The sequence below is a fragment of the Zerene cesonia genome, chromosome 15 (genome assembly GCF_012273895.1).
Source record: "Zerene cesonia ecotype Mississippi chromosome 15, Zerene_cesonia_1.1, whole genome shotgun sequence".
Lineage (NCBI taxonomy): Eukaryota > Metazoa > Arthropoda > Insecta > Lepidoptera > Pieridae > Zerene > Zerene cesonia.
Genome location: NC_052116.1, coordinates 6,364,890 through 6,385,165, shown reverse-complemented (window position 1 = coordinate 6,385,165; position 20,276 = coordinate 6,364,890). Strand labels below are relative to the sequence as shown.

Below are 20,276 nucleotides of genomic sequence, written 5' to 3'. Positions count from 1 at the left end.
CTCGAAACTACTCGACCAATTCGGCCAATTTGTTTTTATTATTTTGCCCAGGTACATTAGAGTTCTAATGGAGAGAAAAACGATACCACTGGAGAATACGGGGCGGGTCGCCCGTATGATATACAATATAAATCAGTAATTTCATCATATTAATTGATGAAATAACTGATTTATATGCGATAAAGTGTAAGTTAGCATAAATAATATAGTCCATTTTCGGTGGGAAGTCAATATGCACTTGTACTAAAAGAAAACTGTTATATGGTAAAGATTCGTTTGATAGTATAAGAAAATAAATATTTATTTTTCTACCTCTGATTATTGAAAACACAAAAACGCATACGTAAAAGCTAATTTGAAGCTGTTTAAAAGTAAATCGAAGGATTAAAGGAATTGTAATCGGCTCGTCGAAGTGCACATCGCTCCGTGACTATTGAAAGTTCAAGGCGTATCTGCGGTTTGTTCGTTTTATACGTTTCTTTATAAAATATTCAGCAAATATATATACATCGAAAGCACTGCTTGAAACAAAGGTACAAAATGACACTTATCAATAATAAAATTTATGTACGCGTTAAGATTGCTAATAATATCGTAAAAGATCTTTGGAAACTTCTCTACTATGTGCATAGTATGAAACTACTATAGCCAAAACATACTAGTAGCCAAAAATTGTACCAAATTTGCGATTACTAGTAAATTAAGATACCTATATATCAGAAATAATTTTAAGAATTTATCTAAGATTTTAATTGACATCACAACATAGTATAAAACGTATGCTTAAAACTTAAAAACTACGCAACGGATTTTGGTGAGTATTTTTATTAATAGATAGAAAATAATTATTGTTTGATAGTAGATAACTTGCGATAGAAGATTTTCTTGATTTTTCTTGTTTTCAGTAAACCGATCCGAAGTTAAATTGTTACAAATTGTCATCCACTATACATTACTAAATAGAAGATATAATTGAAAATGTAATTATTACTTTCATTAAAATGATAATTCCTGGTAATAAATGTAAATTTTTAAAACATAATTATTGTGGTTAATTTTAACAAAAAAGAAAAAATTGCTAGGTAATTGAACTTTTTAATCACACCGTGTATAAACGTATAAGCAAAATAAAAACACTGGAGTTGTGATTTAGTTTATAATAAAATCTACTCACAGGATAAAAAAATCTACTCATGTTTATAATAAAATCTACTCACAGGATAATAAAATCTACTCATGAAATAATGTAACGACTCACGACCAAAATACTGGCAAAGAATATTACATTTTTAATATCTCATTTCACTAAACACAATGTTTGACTAGCAAACAATATTTTACGCTTTTGCAGAGGGAATACCGACGGCGAAATAAATTGAAATATGACAAGTTAATTGTTTCAAAATATTAAATTTGAGAGCGCATTTCATAATTCTAAATAACTAAACATAACGTTATAAACAATTTGCAATGTAAAGAATATCTTATTTATAAATATATAATATTGCTATGCAAATCAATATAAAGTGAAAGAAAAATACCTTCTCTGAAAAGTAGAAATCAAGAAAAATGGGTTTTCCAAAATTCTTATTGTATAATAATTAATATCAACAATCTTAGTCGGATAAAAAACTGTAAATTAATTGATGATAAAGTAGATATAGTTAATGTTATAGTTCAATGTATTATTTAAGTATAGTATTTATCACTCAATAACTTGATGCTAATTGTTCTAGTCAAATTATAATTAAAGATGACTTCTATCTAAATATCTAGTCCTTTCCTAACATAGATGCAACCCTTCGAGAGGAACAAATGTGTAAATCGTACAATCATCGCAATAGGCATACTTAAAAAAATATTCATCAACGGGAGAAAAGTCTGTATCTTTACTTTAATCGTTTAAAAAATCAATTTGTATTTATTGAGTAAGGATAATTTCATTAACCGCGCCCTTGTTGAAGGAAAATTTAAATTGATGTACCTGATTTTGAACAATTAAACTGGAAACTGACTCATTTTAAGGATATAAGAAGAAGGGAAATCTTGAATCTGAGCATATCAATATTACTAGCTGCACCCCGCGGTTTCACCCGCGTAACTCCGTATCCCGTAGGAATATCGGGATAAAAAGTTGCCTATATATTATTCTACATGTTAGATGTACCAAATTTTATTGCAATCGGTTCAGTAGTTTTTGCGTGAAAGAGCAACAAACACACACATCCTTACAAACTTTCGCATTTATAATATTAGTAGGATAGGATAGGATAGGACTAATAGGATTATTATTCTCGCCTCTAACATCCGGGTTAAATCATAGCTTATCATTATTTGTCTTGCGTTATACTTAAATATAATTTATCATTTAAAAGTGAGTACTATCTAAACACTGACAGTAATGACACTTATTCCCACGATTTCATTAAAAGCATGTATAACATTACGTTGTAATAGCTTTGTGCAGCTTTCCATAGCTAATACAGCAAAAAACCTAGCCCAGTTGGTTTAGGTTGCAAAACTTTACTTTGACACCAATAATAAGTAACTATGTGCTCATCTTTGATTCGCCGCTATTAAATGTTCTGATTTTTACAGAAAACTTCTTAAATTTTTTTCGAGCATTATATAGAACATATTTATTAAGTGTATGTAATAAATATTTATACTCATCATCATCAATATAAATAAGACCAGAAATCCGCGTCCTTTTAAAATTTAAACGATATTTTTGTTTGTTTGTATATATGGCAAAGAAAACAGTATAAATAAATAAGATCGCAATGTCGTATCATCTTAAAATAATATTATCGCCTATACACATATTTTTTATGAATGATTGATTCTGCGTGGTTAAAAGCTTACTAAAACACCGCGTTCCTATCAAAACAATTTTTTTTTCTTTTGCGTACTTCGTTTTCATCTGTAAAATAAAATATCTTATATTCGGAACAGTTCAATCAGTTCGAGGAGGTTCTCTCGGGACGTCATGCAAATCGCAACGTGAAGAATATAAAATTTTCCAGAAACAAAACTTAAGGCCAAAGGGCAGAGAACCAATAAAATATCGCTGAACCTTTTACATAACAATCATTGTTTTGTTTTCCAAAATACAAACCAGTTTACCTTTTTTTATTGATTTAGAATACCTACAACTTTTGCGGCAAAAATACGCTCGGTTGTTTTGGGATTGTTGGTTAATAATAATGGTATTATGAAATAATAAAGTGAATTTGATAATATTTTAAACACAAGACAATAACATTCACGAATGCGCAAATGTCTGTTTAAATATCCCATGCGTGCTTCTTGTACCCACTACCCATAGAATTGCATGATCATAATTTTAATCTGAAGATTATACATGCGTCTAATGATATATTCAAATATTATGTACATTAATTATAATTTACTAATGAAGATTTTAATATTTACATATCTGTTATTTATTACATTTTTAATGATGAAAATACTGCTAAAAATAAATCAGCTATAACAATAGAGAATGGTAAAATATATAAGAGAGACTAATTGAAAATAAACATCTTCGACGATTAATATCATATCTGATCATAATGAGATCACAATCATATTAGTGAAACTAATTGGATGGTTGTCTGTGAATGTAATTTCAATAATGAAAAATACAAGCAATGGATAGTGAATAAGAAAATATTGAAACATATTTTGCTAACAACATTTCTAAACGGATCAGTAAGTCGAAATGTTCGAGCTCCGAGTGTTTTCAGAGCTCCATTGTGATAGCATTACTCGTGATCGTGTTATTCGTGAAATATTAGGTTCATGACGGAATACCGACGGGTTCGAGGCCGATATTTATATTTTGGTTCGCTGAGGGCGTGTCTGCTCTCCGTGATGGTGAAATGGAATTTGAATTCCGATATTGTTATGCTAACTATCCAATCAAGAGAAAACAGATAGGTTAAATCAGGTACATAAATTTAATGAAATCGTATGAGGTATCCATAATGAAAAATTGTTCTAAAATATATTACGTAAGTATATAACATAATATTACAACAACAAAAAAAATAACTAATAAAAATACTTCCTTATTAAAATTACTCATTTGACATTGGTATAAAATACAAAAATAAAGAATCATTTAATTAAGAGCAGCTTTTATTTCTTGGTAAGTAAATGGTTCTAAGGTGATAATAATTATCCTTCGCAAATTCGGTTGTTCAGTGAATGGTGATACAATAATGAGACCTTTTTAATAATAACGAAGAGGTCGTTCGCGTTCACGGACGCGATCCAGCTATGTGACATTTGGTCGCATCAGATAGCTTCTGAGAAAACAGGCCCAGATTCGCACAGTCGTGGAAATGCTTTAACTCTTTGTCTGAGTGTTGGAACTTGGACCTCGTCAATGAACAGGCATCTAAGTTTCTTCTAGTAAGTAAGTCACTAGGTGGGTTTCACCAATATTTAGATTCCGAGCTCTATTAATACTAACAATAATGGTGCTAGTCTACACTAGAAAGTACAAAACTTCAAACTTATTACTAATATTTTCGACCAATTTTTTTATCTTCTCAGAATCTTTATATCCGGATAGAATTGTAACCACTTTGTTTTATTTGTTCTCCACACACACACAAATTTAATACATGCTGGGCCCCGAGCAGTAATCCAATATTGCCTTCACGTATAATACGGCGCTGAAACACACGCGTGTGTTCAATTGATGTTCTTGTGGAGAATACTGTTAACAGTTAATCATTCACTATGTAAATCTCTGTCAACAAGTTGCATACGCGTATTTATGGAATGTAATTCTCACTCTAATAGGACAGATTATGATAATGTATGGCCGTAGATTTATGCATAAACTATAGAAACAAAGATCAATACATTAATAGATAGACTGAAAAAAAATAATGTGAATGAAATATTTGGACCAAACCATTCAATCAAACAGTCCGGTATTATTGAGTTGAGTATAAATTAATTGCACACGAAACTTATCTTAAATTGTTGGTATATTTATTACCATAACATTTAAATGATTCCTTCAATATTACATACAATTACTTATCAATTAAGTTCTTAATACAATCTCACGAACACGTCTAACACATTAATGTCCATAATTCAGCAGTTAAGTAATAATATGATGACTTCATACAAAAAGCCTGTACCGATGTTAATACGATAATATAGTTCAAAATTCTCATATATGCCTCTATATGACAACATTCTACTATCTACTTATTGGCTTACACTAAAAACATCCAGTTATTCTATTATGTTCTTGTAATTGAAAATGATTAATGAATACCCGACACCGTTTATATACAATTACGATGGAACAAGATTATCCTTAAGAAAAGGCTCAATTTGATTGATGAATGATCTGTAAGACACCTTTAACAACGTTCATGAAAGGTGAGATGGAAATGAATACCTTTGCGGGAGCTAAACGGTTGAATGATTGCACATAATAGATTTGAATGTCTTAATACCTCTTGCATTGTAATTTACTGCAACTGTTGAGTTTATAATACACACATATGAATCCTCTGAAATATGTGTTATTGTTTAACATCATCTTATTAAAATATATATTTTCATCTTTAGCAGTGTTATATAATGGTTATTAAATGCGCAGCCGAGTCTTGTGTTAGTTCTCATCAGCACTAAAGCAATAAAACAGGGTCAATTCGAAACTTAATTTACTATAATAACTCATGTATAGCCGCGATGGATCCTGCATAACGCTTAAATAACCCATAATGTCACTCCGCACTTAAATTAAGATCACTTTTATAATGAGTTTATGAAATACACAACAGAGCCATTAACAGAAGTTGGGAGAAGGTGGTCTTTATTATCATTTCACGTAAAGTTCAAAGGAGGTGTAAACTTTTGTTGTACCTATGTCGACTTTATTGTTAAAGTTCCGTTTGCTTAGATTGTTTGTTTACTGTTATGAATAAAATATGTAAATTTCTTATCACCATACAAGACATTGTAAAAGGTCTACTAAGTTTATATTATTTCAAAAACAACTCATCTTAAATTCAATAAACGATTGCTGCTTTTGCGTTTTACCATACTATAATTTTATACTTTAGTTATAAAATACATTTTTTTTTACAAAATAATTCTGTAACAGATCAGACGATATTTGTTAATTTCTATGTTATTTGTTGACTACTTAATATTAAAAAAATAAGAAAAAGCTTTATAAAATCGCTTAGTATTTCATTCCGATCACCAATTTATAACTTCTAGAGTTAACAACAACAATTATATGTTGGTACACACAACACAGTACATACACTGTGACATGCATAGTGCATACAGTTCAAGTTTATTATTATTACATAATTACATACATTACCGATAGCCTGTGCTTCGTCATAGATTATACCAAAGTGCTTGTATGTGATTTCACACGCATTCTTAAAAGGCAGTAAAATTTCAACTAACAAACTCTGAAATATGTATTATGAAGTTGCGAGGTTTGTTAACAACGTTCTGGTAAACGGTTCTTACAAATAACAATTATAGTTATAATAACTTTTGTTTGTTCTACAGATTGCTACGTATTAAGAGTTTGCAAGGGGAGCAACCGACAGGGAGAAATATCTGCTCTATTCTATATAACCGTACAAGAATTGATTAAGAATGAGAGAGATTTTTCGTATTAATTAATCACGAAACAATAATTTAAAGACATTGTATAATGTTCTCGAAATAATATTATAATACCATAGGATATTATATATATGATCACTACATGGTATAAAACAAAGCCCCTTTTTTATTTGTCCTCTAAATCTTTATAACTACGCATCGTATTGAGATGGGTTTTATTTAATAGATAGAATGATTCTAGAGGTCGGTTTATATGTAATAATACATCTATCTAAACTATTCCGAATTAACCGCGTCCGAAACCGCGGGCAAAAGCTAGTTATATATATAGTTTAAATATGGTTGTAGATTACTTTCGATACTACCTTAGTTGGCCTGTTGAGCACATAGCGAAAGTTAGGATGATTCTGAGTTACATAAACTAAGTCAACCTAATAACTTACTTATTTGATGTTAGATACTGAAAGTCTATTTCAGTAAAAATAATTCTTACATTAAAAAAACAATCACACCCTTTTTGTATAATCTTATTCTTTAATTAATTAATTAGACGTAGAATTTTCGAAAACGCAAAAAGTTTTACGGACAATGGTCTGTAAAATACGAAATATCGAGTATTTGATACACGGATCAGGTTATATGCACCATTTAATAATAAATACAACATAATTGCTAGAGAGCTTTTTTCTCATCGCCTGTATATTGTCTATCCATAACAATTTTAAAATGTGGTCGACCTTTCTTGTACTCAAATTTGATCACAGATAAAAAAGTTATATGAAACATGAAGAATTACCAACATTATAATTTGTCCTGTCCCCATTAATTTCGCGTAAAATAAAATCATACAAAACATCCCGATATTCATCCGCAAATGCGAACGTTATGCATCTGCAAATTATTTGAACACAATTATATAATGTCGATCAAAGGTTTGATTTACAGACGGGCGGATGTTCCACGAGCCCTAAACGGAATCCACGTCTAGATAGTCCTAAGGCGGAGTCCAAAGCACGGATTCACTACGATAGCTGCACGCACAAGGTGAAGCAACCGCGAAAGGGCAAATTCGAGCCATATAAAACGGGACACATCTTACCTTAGTGTATTCTGCAAACAGCTGAACGAAGAGCGCCTGCTTTGTACAATATCATAGGATAATATGTATACTATAACGGTATGTATTTGCTTCATAAAATATAGACATGCTATCTTATTTCTTATGAATTTTTAACTTTTAAAAAGCGATATTCGAGAAAACTTGCATGTTTTCACATAAATAAACAAACGAGGGTTTCTCATTAAACTTTTAATTAGTGTCTGCTTGTGCATTCGAAACTTCAAAATCGTTTAGGTTAGAAAAATGCTCTATATTTCGTAATAACTTTTATTGCGAAGTATTGTGTTTTTAAATATTTTTATATTGATGTATGTAAATTATAAATGTAATTTTATTTACTTTTTAAAGTGAGCTCTTCAAGAAGCAAAATACTATAAAATACTATATATTATATTTAATCTATTCTCTTTCAGAAACAGAATAAGAAAAACTATTCTGAATCAAAGAAATATATTCCAAATAATACTTAATTATGGCATATCACGACTCATAGGGATGCAAAACTTGGTTTATGTGATCCATGAATAGATGTGACTTTATTACTAGCATAGAATATAGCTTCTCACGATATTAAAGCGGTGTCATCATAAAGATCACGTACAGTGAACTTATTAATTATTATTTACTGTTGCTCTAGCTTAGAGCATCTAGATTCTTGAACTATTTCCACTTTTACTTTAACCTTTGATCTTTATAAAGACTTGGCAAATGAACGGAACATCCACATTGTTTTTTTCAGTCGAACACAGTGTGTTATCCTTATTCTGAAAATATGAATATGTTATTTTTCAAAAAAATGTGTTTTTGTGCAAGATATTCTGATCTTATTCGTGAAATGTTAACGTTCAACGTTTTGTTTTGATAATATGAAACGTATATATACAATGATTTCGAATTAAAATTACCTTTAACTGATTTTTGTTATTATAGCTAGAATATTTGAATACCAAAACTATATTCACATAGTTTAGAAGATATAGCAGTATTTAAAATATGTAAAAAAAGCTAATATCTACATATTAAAATTAAAATAAGTATATTCCAAGCATCCCAACACTTAAAGAAGTACGATATGTGTAGCTTTGGCATGTAAGACGTGTCTTTAAATATTTACAAAACGTTTTTTTTTCAGACATTTCTCCTGTCATTAATAGTAGGATTAGCATCATGTGGTCGGCTTGAACCTCAATATCTACCGCCGCGGCCGGGCTTCGGCGGTGGTGGAAGTGGCGGAGCTGGCGGAGCGGGAGGCTCGGGGTCTGGTAGCGGAGGTGGGCCCTTCGGCGGAGGCTCTGGCGGGGGTAACGCTGGCCTGGGCGGTCTGGGTGGCAGCGGGTTCGGCGGCGGTAGCAGCTTTGGCGGAGGCAGTGGCTTCGGCGGTAGCGGGGGCGGAAGCGGTTCCGGCGCAAACATACCCATATTAAAGTACGAGAATGAAAACAACGGAGACGGCACTTACCGGTTCAGGTAATATTCCAAACTAATACAAACTAATTATGGCACACGATAAAGCCATTTTCGAGAAATATTGAATGTGGTTCAATTACGCGACACGTTCTTGTTGAAAACCACTTGTATAAACTTATACGAAGTTAAACTGCTATGGCTTACCTACACATATTGTTACAAAATATTATGAACGCAAAGATTAATTAATAAATACTTTATGTTTTAAATTATTAATTTTTTTAGTGCAAATTTCTACCTGTTTCTATTAATAAAAAAAGATTACAAAAACAAATAACAAGCTATTTCATTAATAACGCTGCTCTCTTTACAACGAATCATAGTATGTTTTATGATAATATTGCATAATATAATTTAGAAACTATATCGGTGCTATATTTAGAGCACAGAAAGCTACTTCATCATAATTGGGCAAGCCATGTGAGTGCCTGTGACATAAATGTCAATTGCAGGTACTATGATCGGGCTTATTACTCGCACTATTTGCAATTATTTAATAAGATACGATGAAAATTGTGATACGACGCGGACGCTTCAATAAACTGCTGCCATTACGATGACATGCATTTGAAATGCATCATTTGCGTTTATATTGTTCCTATTATGATTTCGAAATTTCTATAGTCCATTATTTTAATTTTATTAGATAACTTTAATAGGTTTTTAAGATGTAAACAAATTATAAGGAACTCTTGTCGGTCATTTTTAAAATTGTATATGCCAAGTAGAGAACGAAACTTCTTAGTTCAAATTCTTGTTTATTTTTTGTGAAACCTCGTCGAAATCCAATCAACATATTCTTATCATTACTCTATACCTAAGAATTATTTCAGCTACGAAACTGGCAATGGTATCCAAGCTCAGGAAAGCGGCGCTCCTCGAGCCCAAGGACCAGAAGGTCCTGCCGTCACTGCAGAAGGTGCCTTCTCTTACCGCACACCGGAGGGCCAACAAATCTCCCTCACATACACCGCTGATGAAACCGGCTTCCATCCTGTAGGTGATCACCTTCCCACTCCTCCACCCATTCCTGAAGCTATCCTCCAATCCATCGAGTTCAACAGACGCAATCCATCCTCGTAAGTAATCTGTGATTTAATGATATCTTATGTATCAGGTACGTATTACTTTTGATAGCAGTTACTTTAGAAGTTGCTTTTCTTACTTTGATGATGTAGTTTCCATTAATTAATTAAGTAATTATATGGTGCAGAAGTTGTTCATGGTCCTTATATTATTCGCCTGAATATCGAACAATAACCAACTATTAAGCAAATAAAACAAAATTTCTAATGACATTATATATTAAGATTATGAGATTATGTAAATATGCATACAAACGTACGTTGTAGAATGTTCTCGTATAAGTTCGCGTATTCTACTTAATACCAAATTATTCCTATACTAGAATTTGATGTAAATTTAATAAATAGTGTAAAAAGAAATCTATCAACTCCGAGTCGATCTTAGATTGAGTATTTGGTGGCGTGACTGTATTCATCGCAAACATTGCTCGGCAACTATTAAATTCAACAAGATCATATTCTAAGACAATTAAATAAAAAAATTCCCCATCGAAAAAAAACAAACGTAAATTGCAATTTCAGTGAAGGATCATACAACGGCGGAGGCGGAGGTTCTGGCGGATTCGGTGGATCTGGCAGCGGATCCGGTAGCGGCGCGTATGGTGGATCAGGGTCCGGCAGCGGGAGCGGCGGTTTCAAAGGCAACGGCGGCGGTTTTGGTTCCGGCGGCGGTGGTTTCGGCGCCGGCGGTAGTGGCGGTGCCGGTGGTTTTGGTGCCGGTGGTGGGGGCGGTTCCGGCGGTTTCGGTTCTGGATCCGGTGCGGGCGGTGCCGGTGGCGGTTATCACTACTGATCTCGCACGGACACACGTTCCACTAAGAAAGATCACTGAATCGTTATATCAAATGTTTTGGGCATTTGTGTAGTAGCTTTTAAATGTTATTGTTATATTGGAAAACTTAACGAGCTTTTTCGACTTCTTGACTTAATCGTCTTATTTAATTTTCTTACTCAACTTTGACGATCACAATGGCATATTTTTAGCGTGCCAAATTATTATTTTGTTCTATTCATTGTTTGTTTGTTTTATGTTAATCGTTTAAAATAAGCGTGTTCTGAAAGTTGGAACCTCAAATGGCTAGTAAATTTATACTTATTCTAATGATTAAGAGAATTCACTGAGATGTTAGGTTTTAATGAGCGACCCTTGCGTGCAATTTCGATTCAGTATAATTTTCTTAGTAGAATAAAGCTACGGACCAACCGTTCTTACGGCCTCATTATAAATGTTTAGCTTTATTTTATGCTTATTTAAGTTACTCATAAATACTTACTACTTCGCGTTTATTATGAATAGATAATTCTTGAATTGCTTTTAAATTACCTTCCATCTAGGACTGTGATACCAGAACTCCCCGAATCCTAAGTTATTTAAATATGTAATGTATCATAGGTACTATGTAAATACCTAAGCACGTATAATAAATGAATGATTGTGATTCCGTTGTTTATTTTCTGACCCTTTATTATTATGTTTTTGCTATGTCGTTTTCCTCAGAAAACCTTCTCGTAAGTTAATGAAAGAACAATATTTATAACAAACAAAAATAATTTCGTAACCGCACTCATGTTTCCTATTATGCGTACTTGTGAAATATGTACCTACTTGGTATATCATTGAATGATACAAAATGTGTCTACTTGATTCCCAAGATTTCATTTAAAAAATCCAAGCTATATAAGTAACGTATCTCTTGACACTACAAACACGACTTCAAGCTTGGAAGAAACGATAATCTTAGAAGTAGATAAGATTTGTAGTAAAAAAACAAGTTATTTTAACTACCACTACTGCTAGACTACTACAGCAACTTCATAGTTTCAGTTTTTTCTCAATGAATAATGCAACATACCTAGCAAAATTTATTTTTGGAAAAAATGCGTAACTGATCGCTTCTAATTGAATTAAAGATGTCAAAATAATTGAAAACTTTCATATAAAATTTACTATAATCACACACAACATAATACTTGTTATTCTTTTTTATATATATCAGATCGGGCTACTGAGCTAGTGGATCTCATGAGGCAACGTCACCGCCCATGACCAATCACAGAGCTGTTACAGCTTTTGTGGAGTTGTTGCCGGCTTTCGAAAGTGCTAATAAGCTCTCTATTTAATAATGTATATTAAAAAAACGTACGTATTACTATCAAAATTTATTTTCATCATAATAAAAAATTTAAGATGAATGATTTTTAATATAAAATTACGCATTATCGTTTACTAAGAAAGAAAAACAAGACATTAGAAACTTTTTAACTCTATTACAGTTCTTACTTTATAAGCGCGTCTAGCTCTGATTCAATTATTAATGTAAATTGTTGTTTTTTGTTTCCAAAACTCACTTCGATTTGTTTTCGGTAGCAAATAATGCAATTATTATAATTGTTTGTAAGGACTAGATGTATAAAGTGAATTATTTAATATGAAACAAATTGGTATTATAGTTCTTGGTTAATTTTCTTCGTAATAGAATAGAGGAAAGTTTAATTGTGGCGGCATATTTTGACAAATGCTCTATAAAACGTAATTAGTTGATGAACGGTGTGAGTGTGTGAGGGAAAATTCTGATTCATTATTATATTAGACTTTGGCCTATATAACATCGTATATAGACTCAGTATCAGCTTAAGAAGGTCTCTCAGTAATATCGAAAATATTATAGAGTTTTGCCGGCACGATCTATTTTATATATAATATTTTTTTTAGTTACCAAATAATATACACTCACTTATCATTTAACTAACCTTTAAATTTGAACAGTACAGTAATGAAAATACAAAACGAAAATAGGAATAGGAAATCTGGGAGCACTGGGAACAATTTAATTGCGTAAATAAGATTATGATGTGTGTAATTTTGAATTTACATACCTACAACTTTATTATGAATTGGACAGATAAATCAATACTCCACACTAACACGGATTTACGATTTTATCTAGGTCATGTTCACGTTGGAGCCAAAACAAAGAGAGTGAAGTGTATCGAGACCTAGGATGTATAAATAACATTGATTACAATGTATTTGGAATGGACAAATTGCTAGCCGAGTAAAGAACATCAGTTCAATAGTTCTCGGCCATGACTTATTCCGTACTCTAAATTCCGAAATAAATCGTTCGTAATGCAATATTGTAAACATATTACATCCTTCTTATAATATGAATATACACACAAACATACCATAAGTATATATTTATATATTTATTACTCAGTCAAAAAAATTTAATGTTTCCGAATCATCTAAAACTTGGAAGATAGTTAATATTAGGACAAATTAATACGATCCGAATAAATACATCCAATACGAATTTAATATTGATTTATACCGGGTTCTATATCAGAACGTGTGACTAAATTAAAAATAAAAGAAAATGATTAATTGAATGACTTTATTAATAGCTTGCATAAATAATCATTTTTAAATTATGGTCATTGTCTCGATATCACAGTCCCAGCTTTATGAGGTACGTTGCACTTACAAGCGAAGTTCAGTAGTGATTGCGGCCACCGTGTCTGAAACATAAGTGTTTTAAATTTAAAATTGTTGTTCTCGATGTAAGATGCAATCCGAGCGTTTCACACAATGCTTTGAATATAGAAAGGGCTGGCATTTGCAAAGGTCACCAGCTAATCCTATATGAATCACTTTCTGACGTTCCCGCTTGGACACACGAACACGTTTACAATAACTGAGATATTTAGAATATCTTGAATACCGTAAAGTTATCTCTACAATTAACTTTGTTTGTTATCCCAATTACGAGCCTAGTTATCATTGCCAAGTAAACAAACGCAATGATGTAAATTAAATTATTCAGTCAGGAAAGTAAGAAATTCTGAGTAGAGAAGTTCTGAGCTGTTCTAAATGATGTCGTTTTAAGAGGTGAAATTGTGTAATTGTGTATGTTGGTAAATGTATGCATTAATGAATTGTTTCTTATACTTTCCGTCAAAGAAATTAATTGAAATGAGTTTCAATTAAAATGTGTCTGACATAAACAATTAATTTTATACATTTTTTTTGACCAGCGTGGTGGATTATGGCCTGAACCCTCATAGGAGGCCTGTGTCCCAGCAGTGGGAACATATATGGGCTGATCATGATTTTTTTTACGTTTATATTTTCAAATGTTAATATTGGGTTAATACATTATTTGAACACGTAAAATAATTTCACATTTAGAATTATTAATATTAGAGATATCAATATATTGCTACAATAACGGATAGGGAAAATATTCACGAGGATTTAAGCGTTGTTTAATTTTATTACTACGACACGACTGAGATACCCCTATAAAATAACTCAAGCAAAGTTCATCTGTCACATTTAGTTGAGACTTGAGAACGGAATGAATTAATCGTAGCCGCGTTCGTGTGTAGCATTTCGTAATCCTTATTTATATTGGTGAATGATCAGTAATTAATAGTTGAAGCGCTCTCATTTTCGAGAGGGTTTAGCTAACAGTGACGCAAATATCATAAATTTTGACTTATCTACGTGTTAACATAGATGCTGGAACATCCTTAATTAAATGGCTTAGATGCAAACGTATGTTTAATTGGGTCAATATTTATAGAAATATTTAAATGTAATGATTTAAATGGATTCTAGTGTGACGTACTAAAGTTTGAGAATATTTTGTGCAATTATTTATATAATCCATATGTTTAATTATTAATTATTTATATATCCAATTATTTATATTATCATAACTTTCGGCATGATTTTTCAAATCTCAAAAAAACTATATAATAGTAAGGTACCATTTACCCTGGTTGCCTGGAAGAGACCATTATTAAATCATAAGGCCGCCTAGTAAATTGTATTGTACTTTTTCTTGGACATAATAGTAAGACGGTTCTTATATGTATAGTTATAATAAAGATTTATAAATATGACCAAATAAATGTGTTCAGAAAAAAAGTTTTTAATAAATAATAAATAGTATTTTAATTATTTTTTAAAACATTCCCTATATTCCTATGCTTATGCTAGGTATTTTAGCACGTTTCTTTTTAATATTTTCTTAGAAAGTTAAATGCAAAATATCGTTAGAGGATATGTGATATTTTTATGTATCAGGCGCGTATATTTGGACAAAAAGTTTTACAACGCAAAGCAAAACCATCAGCTGTAAATGAACATTTTATTAATTTTTAAGCAGGTACCTAAGTTAAAAAACAAGAAAAATGCGCTTTTTTCGTGTCATAGCAATACTCTTTATTTGAAACTAACTGCGCGCCCGGATACTCGTTAAGTTTCGTAAGTTTTTCCAATTTGAAAAGTCATTATCCTAATCCAGGTAGACACAAGAAAATAAAATAATTAAAATTCGTTCTACCGCTCAGTTATAAGTGGTGTTACTAACATGACTTTCTTTTATTTATATAAATATATAAAATATATAAAATTTATAAAACGAATACAATATATGTATTGTATTAAAAAAAAACTTACGATGGATTTTGCCTATTGAATTCGAGAGAGCGCTGAATTGCTGCAGGAATAGGTGGGGGAGTAGGTAGGTGGGATCCCACGGGATGGAAACCATTTTCATCGGCAGTGTATTGCAGTGAGATCTGTTGGCCATCTGGGGCCCTGTAGGAGAAGCCGCCTTCTGCAGTCACAGCAAGGCCCTCGGGGCCCGGAGCGCGAGGGGCCCCACTCTCGTGCGCAGAAATACCCGTTGGCGTATCATAACTAAAAACGTGACTGCTATTAGCCCAGAATGGAATGTAATTCGTTGTTTGACACCGCTCGATAATAAGGTTAAATGCTTTGATTGTTTCGATATTTATATCCGTCTAAAACTCATGAAAATTTTTAAATTAAGAAAGTCATACATAAAGTAAATTATCTTTGAATTATTTGCATAATGTTGATTGTAATTGTTGCATCTTAACAGGTATTTTGAATTTTATAACAAAATTGTTATGTAAATATTTGGGAAATGTACAAATATAGAGCTTATAAATATGTATTCGAGTAACAAATTATACGCTTGAAGTTATTATCTAGTTTTTAAGCTTATAAGAACAAGCTTATGTTGCGTAATGATACTATTGATTTACGATACCTTACCTGAACCGATAGCTCCCATCTCCATTGTTAACGTTCTCAAAGTGGAAGGGGGCTGCGTTGTTCCCACCGTTCCCACTATTGTAGCTATATCCTGGGAGAAGGTGGTCTAGCCGAGCAGCTGACGTGGTAGCTACAACCATGATGAGACACACCTGTAATATCACATGCATATTTATAAACGTACATTTATGTATCTTTTCAACTAAAAAATAAATTTAAGACATTAGATAGATAAAAAAGCTAATAAAACAGTATTTATTCACTTTGTTTCTGATCAACACTTATATCCACGGATTAAAAATGATATGTTCAACTGACGTCCAAAAAACGTTGAAGTCTCTCAATTCCATTGGTTTTTATATTTTTGCTTTCACTTTAACTCTGTGAATTTTCAACCGATTGACTGATTTTCAATCATAATAAGAGTTGTCATTTGGTCCCCTTTTAGAATTTACAGTTTACCTTCCTTCGATGGTATCGGTTACATAAAATGAATTACAATTAAATTAAATACATATTATATATACACTTTTATAATTGTTTTGAAGAAGAAAGCTTCTATCGCGCAAGCTTTACGGTGCGTAGACAACAAATGATGAGCAAAATAAACGGATATAGTTATGGAGGTCAAAAGTTCATTGTAATGTTCTGAATACCAACCTGCAGTTCAAAATTATGATAATGCTGGCATCAACTACATATGTATATGCAGGATATAATATCAAACTAACAAAGCATATACCTTGAGATATACAAATTGTTCGTTTTGTGATAAATTTAATGTAAATAATCAATGTGATCAAAAATAATCCCATTAAACAATATTGAACACCACAATTTTTATTATTTAATTTATACAAGGCAATAGATATTTTATGAACTCGTATGTTTAAAAATCAATAAAAACAATTTAATAGATATCAGAACGGATAATAAATGGATATCGAAAGAAAATATTTAAAGTCTCAAAATAATCTAAAGACTAAATAAGCTTTAAAGCTCATCAGTCTTTCATTGTTTAGTTTCAACTTTTTTGTATACTCCTTTACATCTTACTTGGAATTATAATGATTATGCCTCTTTACTTTATCCGCTAACTAAATCTACAATTTAAACAATTTAATTATCGTCTTACCAGTTTCGTCATGTTAGTGTTTATCGGTTCGATAGTGTCGATTAGGTTGTAAGCTGCGGCTTTGAATACTGACAATGGGGATGTTCACGTCTTATATCTGTCGAATTTGCCCTTTCCGCGAGTTGCCTCACCTTGCGTGCATTGTTGATCTGCTCAGGAATCTTTGACCTAAGTTTCAAGATTGGGGCGATTTTCCATGATTGTATAAAGTTAATTTTAATTATGCCCTTGTCATACAGGCAATGTTGCATAATTTCCGTAATTTGGTTATGGGAGGGATAATATCTATTAGAACTAAACATAAAATCGCTCTATTTCAAATATTTATCTACATATGCATATTATCATATGGCGGAAAAAATTGTGAGTCGAACCCAGGGCCTCTTGATTCTACTCTCACTCGTTAACCACTCAGGAGACGGTCAACTACACTATGAACGTGATTTGTCTATTTTTATTATCTACATTGTTCAACTGAAACAATCGCAATAACGGCCAGTAGGAAAAGTAACGTACAAAGTTTATGACTTAGGCGTATTTTTCTCACGGGTTTCATGCGATAGTATGAACTCCGCCCAGGGCACGCCTGCAGCGGTACAAGGTGACGTTCAAATCTGGAATGATTCCTACATTTTTAACGACCTAGGTCCGGTTGGAAGCTAGAACTGTTACTATAAAAGCTTTAGCTTTATAAACTGTTACTTCAGATCTACTTTAATTCTGAAACTCAACAGCCCAAATGCCTGGAGACTTCATTTTACGATCATTTTAATTCGGTTGATTGTTGCATTTTCACAGTGCATTATTTATTATCTACAAAATTAGCGTCAATTGTAATTTTTAATATGCAATATATTGTACATAGTTTAATGGTTATATTTAGTTAATAATTTAGTGCATTATTGTTCCATTTAATAAGCCTGAATAGAAAGGTCAGAACAGAAATCTGTTTAAGATAAGGTTAGGCCCGCCCACTGAGATTAGTGCTTTGCTACAGTCCTCATAAAACAATGATATAAAACCTTTAGGCAACAGCCTTATTTGAAGACCAATTGTGTTGAAACTTTATGACCAGAGTTGTAAATTAGACAACCATCAAATATAATGCTATGCATTCGAAATCCATATTTTAACCATAATAATGTAAAATAAACTGATACATCTAATATAGTTTTACAATACATTTATTAACCTTCGTTAAAATCAAATATCAGCCAAAGTTATGATCAAAGACGTCAATTTATTAATCCTCAGAGAGACAGTTTCTCTGTAACAGACGTAACTGACATTTGCGTAAATAACAGAACGATTGTTACGAGTAATAACGGACCACCAGCTATCGAACGAGATTTATATACAAGGATTATGCACACGATGTGCAATTCATTGAACATTATGCTAATTGGGCGTTTCGAATTATGTAAGTACAAGTTATCAGTTGCAATGAAATATGAAGGAAATATTTCTTATTATTTTAACGAATGCTGATATACCGGTGGCCAGAATGAATGTTCATGTTAAATGCATTTTTTATTTGTTTAATCAACATAGCGTATGAACAGAGGGTTCCTGGATGCCATACATGATAAAGCCAAATTTAATATCCTAAACTATGTATTCATTAAAATAATAATAAATATATCTTAATTATGTGAAAATTAATATATGAGAAAAAGAAATATAAAATATATATTTGTCTCCACTCCCTAAGGATTATTTTAAAGACTATGCAATGAACATTTATGTTTTACATTATTAATGTAAAATAAGAGTCTTCTCCAACTTTTCTTGTCTGTGCATACAAGCGCATTATTTTTTGTTAACAATATGTTTAAAGAAGCCGTTTTATTAGAATACCTTTTTATACCAAAAGCACTATTGGTATTATTTTTAGCGTAACAGAAATGAGAGGGAATATATTAAATAACATTCACGCAACATACCATTATAATGTATTCGGTAATGGTATGTGACAGCATGCAACAATCAAATGTAAACAATGCGGAGATATAATACAGACACCTGAATTCCTTGGATTCTCTAAAATATCATCGTTGGCACGGAGAACACATATTGAATTAGGAATTCAACTCTCGGCGTAGCAAGTATTCGCAGGTCCTGTAGGTAAACAAAATGTATGGGTTGGGTTCTATTTCATAGCTTAAAAATATGCTTTTGGAGTTATATTTTTATAATGTTTTTTTTTTCTCAGTCCAATGACATTTCCAAGCGACTCCAAAAAAGTAGGTTTTAAATTCGACTGTATTTTTTGTTTTTCTTTTCCCAGAATTTTTCACTGGGCGAACCAATTGCAATGATAATTTTTATTTGAAAAATGCTGCCTTCATTATTATGTTTAAAATTGTTTGTGAACGTCAACATTCTGCATCTAGATCCATAAATATCGATACTGTAAAATGCAGTAAAAAGAAATGTATAAAAAACTTATTCGAAGTAATTAAATTTGAACTAAGGCTCAAAAACTTTTCCAAATTTATATCAAACATTATTATAAATAAAATAATTTCCATATAAGAAGAACATTTCCAAAGATTACCACACTCTCTTCGTTAGTACATAGTACTGAAAAACTGATATAATCTGAATGTTAACCTACGAATATTTTCGTGTTTGATTTTACGCGCGTATTATAATGAATATAATGAACATATCGCGTTTGAAATCCGTTAAAAAGTCTTTAATTTCTAAAGGTTAATATTTGGTAAAAATTTGATTCTACGCATTACA

At 31.7% G+C, this 20,276-nt stretch overlaps 2 protein-coding genes across 2 annotated transcripts; one reads left to right on the top strand and one right to left on the bottom strand.

Annotated features, from left to right (window-relative positions):
- The first annotated feature begins 7,655 nt into the window (after positions 1 to 7,655).
- LOC119832628 (pupal cuticle protein 20-like) lies at positions 7,656 to 11,738 on the top strand. Its single transcript, XM_038356316.1, has 4 exons — positions 7,656 to 7,804; positions 8,880 to 9,214; positions 10,048 to 10,293; positions 10,822 to 11,738. The coding sequence occupies exons 1-4, from the start codon at positions 7,790 to 7,792 to the stop codon at positions 11,090 to 11,092; spliced, it is 867 nt and encodes a 288-aa protein (XP_038212244.1). The 5' UTR covers positions 7,656 to 7,789; the 3' UTR covers positions 11,093 to 11,738.
- A 1,945-nt stretch (positions 11,739 to 13,683) lies between these two features.
- LOC119832382 (pupal cuticle protein 20-like) lies at positions 13,684 to 17,591 on the bottom strand. Its single transcript, XM_038356054.1, has 4 exons — positions 17,529 to 17,591; positions 16,394 to 16,545; positions 15,770 to 16,012; positions 13,684 to 13,821 (listed from the first exon to the last, which is right to left on the bottom strand). The coding sequence occupies exons 1-4, from the start codon at positions 17,538 to 17,540 to the stop codon at positions 13,797 to 13,799; spliced, it is 432 nt and encodes a 143-aa protein (XP_038211982.1). The 5' UTR covers positions 17,541 to 17,591; the 3' UTR covers positions 13,684 to 13,796.
- Positions 17,592 to 20,276: the final 2,685 nt, after the last annotated feature.

Excerpts from the sequence above, each read along its gene's own strand:
- LOC119832382 (XM_038356054.1), bottom strand. Across the intron at positions 16,013-16,393 it reads GATGGGAGCTATCGGTTCAG|TTATGATACGCCAACGGGTA; the intron begins GTAAGGTATCGT and ends TCACGTTTTTAG. Across the intron at positions 13,822-15,769 it reads TTCAATAGGCAAAATCCATC|ACACGGTGGCCGCAATCACT; the intron begins GTAAGTTTTTTT and ends CTTATGTTTCAG.
- LOC119832628 (XM_038356316.1), top strand. Across the intron at positions 9,215-10,047 it reads GACGGCACTTACCGGTTCAG|CTACGAAACTGGCAATGGTA; the intron begins GTAATATTCCAA and ends GAATTATTTCAG. Across the intron at positions 10,294-10,821 it reads AACAGACGCAATCCATCCTC|TGAAGGATCATACAACGGCG; the intron begins GTAAGTAATCTG and ends TTGCAATTTCAG.